The 9701-nt window shown below is 35.6% G+C and overlaps 1 protein-coding gene across 2 annotated transcripts; it reads right to left on the bottom strand.

The window, feature by feature from the left end:
* Nucleotides 1-3777: 3777 nt before the first annotated feature.
* On the bottom strand, nt 3778-8899 carry LOC113716438 (protein DETOXIFICATION 12-like). 2 transcript variants are annotated; one of them, XM_072070616.1, is made up of 8 exons: nt 8503-8640; nt 6800-6879; nt 5181-5725; nt 4998-5084; nt 4843-4899; nt 4507-4745; nt 4185-4390; nt 3778-4074 (listed from the first exon to the last, which is right to left on the bottom strand). In XM_072070616.1, exons 2-8 carry the CDS (start codon nt 6875-6877, stop codon nt 4012-4014), a joined length of 1275 nt encoding a protein of 424 aa, XP_071926717.1. In that variant the 5' UTR covers nt 6878-6879; nt 8503-8640; the 3' UTR covers nt 3778-4011. The 2 variants fall into 2 exon arrangements, with proteins under 2 accessions (XP_071926717.1, XP_027096566.1); XM_027240765.2 differs by lacking the exon at nt 6800-6879 and having other exon boundaries at nt 8503-8899.
* Between the last annotated feature and the right edge of the window lie 802 nt (nt 8900-9701).

The raw sequence follows: 9701 nt of genomic DNA, 5'->3' as shown, positions 1-9701 counted from the left end.
GATTTTTTTTGACACCTCTAGCCACAGCCACCAAAGGTCCTGCTAAATATCCTAGCTTCTTCACCTTCTGCCACATTTCCCCCGCGATGGTCTCTCTATCTTCTTTCCCTCCTCCAGTAAAATGCCTCCTCCATTTTTCTCTATGTCTACAAAGGCCGCCGCCCATTTTACAGGTCCAAACTCAAACATCCCAGAAGTCCTCCAAATCATGAGAACTAAACCAAGCAGGGACGAGCCATTTCCTGTCTGTCTTATTATGTTATGTGGATTTATTGTCATTTGTAGGAAACTTAAAGAGTCTCATCAATCTCTACTTTTTGATGGTAAAGTCAAAATTTGCCGTTCGCTTGACTATCCATATCAAAATGCACAAACGCTTTACTCTTTTGTGGAGATGGGATAGAATCCAGTACTAAAGAAACAGTTCTCTGATCCTATCCAAGGCAATCCTTATACTGACAGCTTCTGCAATCGTAGTGCCAGAGACAAGTAGCAATACTCAAATTGTTTTCGAGATAACTTCAGTGTTTTATGATATTTGCACTGACCTTTCCTGAGATTTGAAAATTTTCACTAACCTCCATTGCTTTTCAATTTTTGGTAACGAATCAGTTCAGGTCAGAAAAAGTACAATTCAAAAAGTAATTTGATGAGCAAGATGATAATTTTATTTCACAAATGCCCTTTTGCTTATTTCCTTTAATTTTATTCCATCATTGATTTAGACAAGATTTTTTTGTTTAATCCATAGGTGCAACAAATTATTGGGCCACATAAGTTGTTCAAACTTGATAATTCAGTTGGAACTCTCCCTTAGTGTGTTCTTCAATCTTTTATAACCTCAGTTCTACTCTCTTTTGTAATTTTTCTAAAAGTTGGATTTCATGTGATCTTGTGAGACAAAAATACAATGGAATGCAGTATTTGAATCTTTTGGTTTTTTAAATCTTTCTTTGTTATTTTTTTTTTCTTCTTTCACTCCTTTGACCTTTTGTCTTTTCCTTTCATCTCCAACATTAGAAAACATTACATTTATTTAGCAGGTCATAAACCCTTTAAAAGAAAAGGGAAAAAAAATTGCTGACATGTTCACTTGATTATCAATTTTGTTTCATGACATTATAATTGTCATTAAGTTCCAAATTCAAAATTCTCTAAATGTTAGAAATTTTTATGACCAAAGAAATCCTGAAAACTTCGGTTGAAATTTGGGACAGGAAGGTCCAAATTCCAACTCCAAGTCTCCTTTCATCCTCTTTTTTCAGTTTACCTTGCTTCCTAGTTTTGACTGCTACAAGGACACTGTTGAGAATCATAATAACAATTATTCGGTCAAATGATAAAGAGTTTGATATAACTACAAAGTTTGGTTCAGTGGCCATCATCAAAACCTGTAAGGTTTAGTGGGATGGAAGATCAACGTTCAAACCTTACATTATCAAGTTTGAAAAACTTATGTGGCCCAAAATCCAACTCCAACTCATTATCAAGTTTGAAAAACTAACGTGCCCTAATAATTTTTTCCACCCATAGATTAAAGAACATCTTGTCAATATCAGTTGTGCGCTTGTGCTCTGAAACTTAATAAAATTCTCATTTATTTAGTTTTTTTCTTTTAATTACTACAAATATTTTTTTCCCCCAAACAAAGTTTGTAATAAACTCTAAAGTGTTAGCATAGAGCAATAGGCACCAAAATTCTGCTAGAGGAGGTTAGTGAGGTTTTTCAAACCTCAAGGGAGATTTCCGAAATTACCCCATCTTTTTAATGATATGTTTTGTCTGTGACAAGAAAAGTTGCTTCAGACACTAACAAATGCAACTCTCAAGCTCTGGCTTTGAAAAACATCCTCACTGGGTCACGGTTATCAATTCTTGACAAATGAAACGACAATTCTAGGTTTTCGTACGGTTGAACCAGCCGAAAAGAAAAGTGGCATGTCCAGCAAAAAAGGCCCAAAACTGACGTATGAATTCACCTGCTCTCGTTGCTATGATATCTTGTAGCGTATAGTACGTGCAATACTTAAAGGATAAAATACAAAAAAGTTCTCCCAGATTAAGTAAACTTGCGGAAAAGTCTCTTGTGATTTTAAATCATATATTTTGACATCTCATGATTTGAATTAATTTGAAACAGTAACGAAAATCGTCAAAACTAACCTTCTAATAACGATCCTATTAAGCAAACTTATGAAAAAAATTTCTTGTGGTTAAGCCAACCTACAGAAAGACCCCTTATAGTTAAATGTTGCTTTTATTTATATATTTTGTGCATAGGAAAAAGGTGAGTTTTATTTGAAAATTTTTATTTATTTATTTTGTATATAAAAATAAGGAGAGTTGTATTTGAGAGTTTTGGGTTGTTTTTGGAAAATTTATAAAGTCTAAGGGGTTTAATAGGTACATCAGCTAAAATTTTGATTTAAAAAATTATTTTCCATGTCACGCAACCTCAAACTCATTAATTTAAATGATTTTTATTAATTTTTCCAAGTTAGTTCAAACCACAAGATACTGGATTATATGATTTGAAATCATAAGAGACTTTTTTCTATATGTTTGCTTAACCACAAAGGGCTTTTGCTGTATTATAATTCTAAGGGTATAATAGGTGTATCAACTAAAAATTTATTTATTTCCAATACAAATACTCTCAAAAGAAGTGCGTGTATTTCAAACCCGTTTATTCAAACGATTTCCATCACTTTTTTAAATTAGTTCAAACTATGAGGTATAGAAATGTGTGTTTTGAAACTATAAGGGGCTTTTTTTGTATATTCACTTAATCTCAAGGGGTTTTTCTATATTTTACCTAGTAGTTAAATCCGACTAAGATTCGGTCATTGTTTTTCTTTTTATTTTGTGTTTTAAATAATCCCTCAATAGTTTCACATAAAGAGAAAAAAATAGTCTTTGTATTGTCATTAGTAGACATATCAATATTGCCCTTATTTAGATACTAAATTAAATAAGGGTTTAACTACTTTACATAAAATTATAAGGAAATTATGTTGATAGATACAAAATTACAAGGGGTTGATTAGATATTTCTATAAAAAAAAAAGATAGGAGGATTAAATTAGACACCATAATTTCATCACACACGCTTTTTGAGCATGTCTCCGTCAACACCATTAGCCCCTTAATGGAGATGCTTTCCATCTAACTTTCATTTTATATGAAACCATAGGAGGGTAACTTTCATCTGGTATTGTACAAATGTATAGGGGAATATGAGTAATTTATACCTTTTTTTTTTTGGTTTTCCCCCCATTTGTCGGCTAGATCCGACTAATATTTAGTAATTTTTTTTTTAAATAATCTCTCAAATAGTTTCATGTAAAGTGAAAAATGATAGAAGGATTATTTAAATACTAAATTAAATAAGGGACTAACCACTTTACATAAAATTACAGAGGAATTATGTTGATAGATACAAAATTACAAGGGGCTGATTAGATATTTATATGAAATGATAGGAATAGATATCATAATTTCACCACACACGCTCCTGGAGCATGTCTCGGCCAATTGCCGTTACTGAAGATGCTTTCCATCTAAAACCATTTTCATTTTATATAAAATCACAAGAGGTAACCCATTTTCAAACCTTAAGGGGCTCATGTAATATTATACAAATATACAGGGAATATGAGTAATTTGTGCTTTTTTTTTTTTTTTTTTTATTTGGGGTCCCCATTTGTGGGCTAAGATTTTTGTGCCCTTGCTGTCCAAATCTTCCCAGCTGTAGTTTCTCATGTTCTAATAACAATATTTTGACAGTAAGGAATGGGAAGTACACTGGAAACGCAAGATGGAGAAGCTTATGTTCGGACTCCCTTATTTCAAATGGCAAACCTTAATGACAGTCCCTGCATGAACTGCTTGATAATTTTGTCTCAACACTTCTACCGAGTCATTATTCCTAACAAAAATTACCCTTAAATAGTAACGGTACCATGGTCCAGATAAACCTATTCTCAATTAGCAGGAGTAGATATCCTGTCATCAAATTGGTCCATCTTCAGCCGGAATTTTTTCCTGGAACAGCCTCTCTTTCGCCTTTATTGCCTGCACAATAAGATATTGAAGGCTTCCGAGTTAATGAAGACAAATAAACAGTTTACGGATTTCAAATGGAAGCAGCTCAATGGAATTAAGAAAAAAGCCAGATAGCAGACCTGTTTTTCCCAATTTGTGCAAGCTGTTACTATGGATAGCAGTAGAGTTTGCACAGTAGCACCGGATAGGATTCCAATCCATAGACCTTTCCCTTTTAACTTTGCGACAAATCCTAATGCAAGAGCAATAGGAATTCCAACTAGATAGAATGATGCAAGATTGACATAGGCTCCTATATGCTGCCAGCCACATCCTCTAGCAACACCTGAAAATTTTAGTTGCATTATAAGGCAGCAGTCCAACCTAGCCCCCCTCTTACCTGTTCCTTCTGATACAACAATAAAAAGAAATTAAGCAAAAGAAAGGAGTTCAAGAATTAACCTGAAAGGGTTCCTTGGAAACTGTCCATTACAACAGATAGACAAACAAGAGGAGCCATAATTGTGACATAATCCACAACTTCCTTGTCACTGCTAAAGCCATAGCCAAATACGTGCCGGCTAGCAAAAAGGGCTGTATTCACTATTATCATCTCTGTGAAGGCAAGGATTACGGCACAAATTACAGAAATTCGAGCGCCTTCTGAGTTTCCTGCTCCTAACTCATTTGACACTCTGGTGCTGAAGAAAAACAGGAGGAAAAGTTAATATCCGGATGTCTTCTTGTCATCGACAGATCATGAGGTACGAGTGGATATTCACTTTGTCTTCAACATACCTTACAGCAGAAGCAAGTCCATATGGTATTGAATAGAGTGTCGAAATGGTACTGAGGCTGTTCAGAAAATTAAAACAAAACGTTAGATTCTCCCGTGAAGATTCATTTATTCGTCCCTCAATTTGTAGCTTCCAGGAGGCTTACACAGAACATACCATACAGACAGGACTGAAGTTTCAAGCTCCGGATTTGGCAGAAGGCCAGATGACAAAATCAGAAGCTCATATGACCACCATTCAAGGCTGGAAATCATGCATACACGCAACATCCTTTAGAACCTCAAGATGTTTCATTTTTAAGGCCAGAAAAAGAAAATTAGCAACATATCTAGAGATTACCAAATCATGACAGCAGAAGGAATAGCAAAGCGGAAAAATTCTTTCACGCCATGAAACATCTCCATTGAAATTGGAGCACGGGTTTGTGCACAGGAGGAACAGTAGCTCATGTACAAACCAAGGATAATAACATTGAACCACATTGAAACGTCCATAGCTAATGCAGCTCCATGGTTCTGCAATCCAGACTTATAGACAAGCACCCAAGAAAGAAGTGTGTGGAAAACAATTGTGATGCAGGAAATTATGAACATGGGAAAGGTCAGACTTTGCATTTGAAAGAATCGAATAAGTGGCTGAAGAGTTGCATAGCCAAACAGAGCAGGAATAAGCCATGTAGCAAATGTTCCAGCTTCTTGTGAAATCAGAGGATCTTGTCCAACCAAAATGAGTATCCGTCCCAAGTATATCCATATGATTGAGAGTGGGATACAAGCAATGAGAAGACAAAATATCGCTGTATATGTCAGAGTTCCAAGTTTTTTATATTGCTGAGCTCCATAGGCTTGCCCACACAGAGTTTCCAGTGCACTTGCCATTCCTAACTGTTTGACACATAAATAGTCCACTTCTGATTAGAACCATTTCAAGACTTTATCTTCCTCAGTATATGCATGTAAATCAGAAATTACCCCTAGTCATTTCGTACACATTCTTGTCTTTTAATGAAAAATATTCATGTGTACTTGAACTAAAATCTTTACCAAGACCTGAATACTTCAGATCACATACAAGATGGTAGCACTAGTCTTGATAATTTTGCATCTTCCATTATGACTTACATGTTACCTGTTACTCTTTCCTGTAACTCTTCCATTATCACTTACAAGATTTTAGCACTAGTCCTTGTAACTCTTTCTTGTGACCAAGGAGCTCTCTCAGGTAGGTAGGAAAATTATATTATTGTTTCGTTGAATTTCCATTTCCAAATTGGAAATTCATGCTCTTACATCTTAATCTCATAGTACACATGACGGAATCAAAATTCAAAAGTTAACCATGTGCTCATCGTGTTGTCACTGAAAGTCAGATTGTAGTGACAAAAACCCATCCTCCAGCAGAAAATGAAAATGAAGAAGAAGAATCAAAGGGAAATTTTCTTTTTTCAATTTTCTCTACTTCCTTTTTACTTACAGCATATCGTGGTCCTTCCATCTTATCAAAAATCCTTTGGAATTTGGATTATGAGGGACATGTGTAATTCCTGATATCTCGTGGTCCCTATCTATGAGACGCTAAATTTGACAATTCCCGTTCCTTAAAGGCTTTGGTCATTGTTGGACCTTTGCCAAGAAATAAATTAATGAACGACAAAGACATCAGCTTGAGCAAAGCTCTTTGGCTCATGCTATGGAAACAAAATATATCTTCAGTTGAAGTTTTGTCTTCTGGACCCTCTGCTGTACTAATGGAGGTCCAGCTTTTGTCCTTATTAGCAGCATGACAGAAATATTTCCTTTGGTGACACTCGAATTAGGAATGATTGAATTTTCCATAACCTCTGTCAATGAGTTCAAAATTCTTGAGGCATCCTCCCCCCCCTCCTCCACAAGAAACGAACAAAATGAAAAAGAAACAAAAAATATATATGTTACCCAAAGTAAAAATTAATCAAGAACCTTAGCAGTTGGCAGAGGCAATTGCAGAGTATAATAAATGGCCGTACTCAAAACTTTTCTGCCTTTCCTCCTATTCATGTCTGCATTAATTATCAGCGAGGAAAAACAATGTCTTATTAATTTTGATAGAGACATTCATTGTAGTATGGTAGAAAAATCAAACATAATCTTTCACTGATCATTGATCACACAAACATTAGAACATTAAATATCATAGCAAAATCTCAGAGGAACGAAGAAAACAAAGAAGTTCATGATTATGAAGTCAAATCTTGATGGCAAGGTTGGAAACTGGATTTTATCCATACGAGTCAGATTTTGTCAAGACTTCTGTGCGTACAATCTGAAGAGTTCAATTTCAGGACGATTTGATAACATCGATTCGCTTCTTCCTCCACTAAAGTTGATGAAGCAGACAAAGAGTAAATGACAAAAATTGTCACCAAACTACTTAAAATTGCACCGTTTGATCACTAAAACTTTTTTTTTTTGCCAAAAAAGTCACTCATCTCTTTAAAATGAGCCTGTTGGATTATTTCGGCGAGTTTAATCCAGTTAGTGTAGATTTTCAAGTACAAAAATGTCTAAAAATAATTACCTGAACTTTTTCACAAAAACACCTCAAACTTCAAGACTAATTTGTATTTTGATCAAGCTAAAAGGAGCTAAATGTAATTAAACCCGAAGAACCAAACCAACACCACCACCTCTCCTTCCTCCGCCACCACCTTCCCGGCACCCAACCCAACATCCCCTCCTTCACCGTCACTCCCCTCCCAACCTCCACCGCCGTACTCTCCCACAACCGCAACCTCTCTCCCTCTCTCTCTCTCTCTCTCTCTTCCCATTCTACCCCCTCCTCCACCGTCACTCCCGTCCCCATCTCCACTGGGACCCCTTCCCCTCCTTTTCCCCCTACCCCTCCTCCTTCTTCCTCTCCCACTCCAGCACTTCCACCCATCTCCTTCATGTCAAATTTGGTCGCAACAAGGTCGCGATTGAATCTGATCCAAATTTCGATCTTCAATTTCAGCAATGGCGAATTTCAATTTTCATCCATGGCCGATTTTCAGATGATTAAGGAGGCAATTATTGCAATTAAGGAGGCATAGCTAGATCGGGTCCCTACACGATTGTCCAAAAATTTCAAAAAAAGAAGCAGAAGTTGCTGGCAAATTTCAAGTTGCTTTTGTCGGTTTAGTTGAAAAGGCATCTGGCATCGGAAAAACTATTTTTAAGGTGAATAATTCGTTCAAGCAGCCTGCTCCTGTGAAGACTACTATTGCCATTGTTGTCGCTGGTGAGAAGAAGCCAAAAAAGCCGTTGCTCCGAAGAAAGAGGCTGTGAGTACTAAAAGTGAGATAAACTGCTTATAAGAAGAAGCCGAAGAAAGCAATTGTTTTGAGCAATCTACATTAACAGGTCATTTACTTGTTTCCGGTCACATTAAGACCTAAACTCGTCGGAATGACCTAAAAGGCTGGTTTTGAGAAGATGAGTGATTTTTTTTTTTGGGCAGAAAAAGGGTTAAGAATTTCAAAAAGTTTGGAGACTTTTTTGGCCATTTACAGTGACAGAAAACAAAACAGGAACGTCACACAGTGGTCGCATGTAAGTTTTCAATGTCTCTCCTAAAGCTTAAAAATACTTGCAAGAAAACGTCAGTAAAAGCCTGGAAGAGGAACAAAAGAGAAGGAACTTACAAGAACGCTGAAGCCAGTAACATTGCAAAAGGAAATGGCTATGGAGGAGCTAGAAAGTGAAAGTTCACCCAAGTGCCCAACCATCATCAAAGATATCATCTGGAGCAAGAACTGGGATAGAGTCACAGCCGCCATAGGTCCTGCTATGTAGCAAAGTCTCTTCGCTTCTTGGCCTATAACACCCCATGTCAGCCTTTCTCTCTTCACTTCTCTCTCTTTCACCAACAACCCTTCTTCCATTTTCTAGGTGTATGTGTACAGTTTCAGAGCTTTCTACAGCTCCAGAGCCAGCCCTCGTTAAATCTTAAATGGGGCAACGAATGACAGAATGAAACAGAGAGACTGCAAAATAGTTAAATTGGGTTTTTGCTGTTGTTCTTTTTCTTTTTTATTATTATTTTTGTACTTAGGAGCAGATAGCTCTGACGGAATGTTTCAGGCTAGGGTAACCCTCTTTTTTGCAATGTTTTGAAAAATCGGACCGGATCGGCCGATTCGATCGATTGAATCGCGAATCGGTCATGATATCGATCCGATTCTATGTAAGGATTGATCATGCTATAAAATCGGTCAAAAAATTGGTTCAATCGTAAAACCGGATTGAATCGGTTTTTTCCGATTTTCAATTTTTTTTTTTTTTTTTTTTTTACGTTTTGCAAAAATGTAGTTTCAAGATTCGAACTCATACCTTTGTAATAGAAGACCAATATAGTAACCTTTGCACTATTATATCTTATTAATTTTTTTATAATTTATTTATATAAAACAAACACTCATATTTTTTTTTATTTTTCTTATAAAATCTCATCCTCTCATGGTACTTTCTTTTTAATTTTCAACTCTCTCTTTCTCTTTTTCTCTCTCGTTCTCTTTCTCTCTATCCTCTTTTCTTTTGTCACTCCCTTTTTAATCAAACATCTTTATTTTTAATTTATTGATGTTTTCTTACATCTTTTAATTTTATTTTTGTCCATTAAATTTAAAAAGTTAAAAAAGAATTATTTTTTTAACCCAAATTATTTAATGCCACAACCACTTACTTTTATCTCATTTTTTGTTTCTTATTAAGTTTGCATTTCTATTTTCGATTCTCTTGACTTCTTTCGAATTCCAAACTTTCTTTTTTAAATTGCAATCTTTAAATCTCAAAACGTAAATTAAAATTTAAGTTCACAATGTCTAAATTCTCATAGACGTGA

The sequence above is a fragment of the Coffea arabica genome, chromosome 11c (assembly GCF_036785885.1).
Source record: "Coffea arabica cultivar ET-39 chromosome 11c, Coffea Arabica ET-39 HiFi, whole genome shotgun sequence".
NCBI classification, from domain to species: domain Eukaryota; kingdom Viridiplantae; phylum Streptophyta; class Magnoliopsida; order Gentianales; family Rubiaceae; genus Coffea; species Coffea arabica.
The sequence above is the reverse complement of the archived record's forward strand: the minus strand, read 5'-3'. Positions and strand labels throughout refer to the sequence as shown.

Bases quoted from the DNA above. Each gene is read 5' to 3' on its own strand.
- LOC113716438 (XM_027240765.2), bottom strand. From the start codon at position 8,742: ATGGAAGAAGGGTTGTTGGTGAAAGAGAGAGAAGTGAAGAGAGAAAGG. The intron at 5,726-8,502 runs GTAAGTTCCTTC...TGTGTCAAACAG, and splicing joins TTACTGGCTTCAGCGTTCTT to TTAGGAATGGCAAGTGCACT. The intron at 4,746-4,842 runs GTATGTTGAAGA...GTTTTTCTTCAG, and splicing joins GGACTTGCTTCTGCTGTAAG to CACCAGAGTGTCAAATGAGT.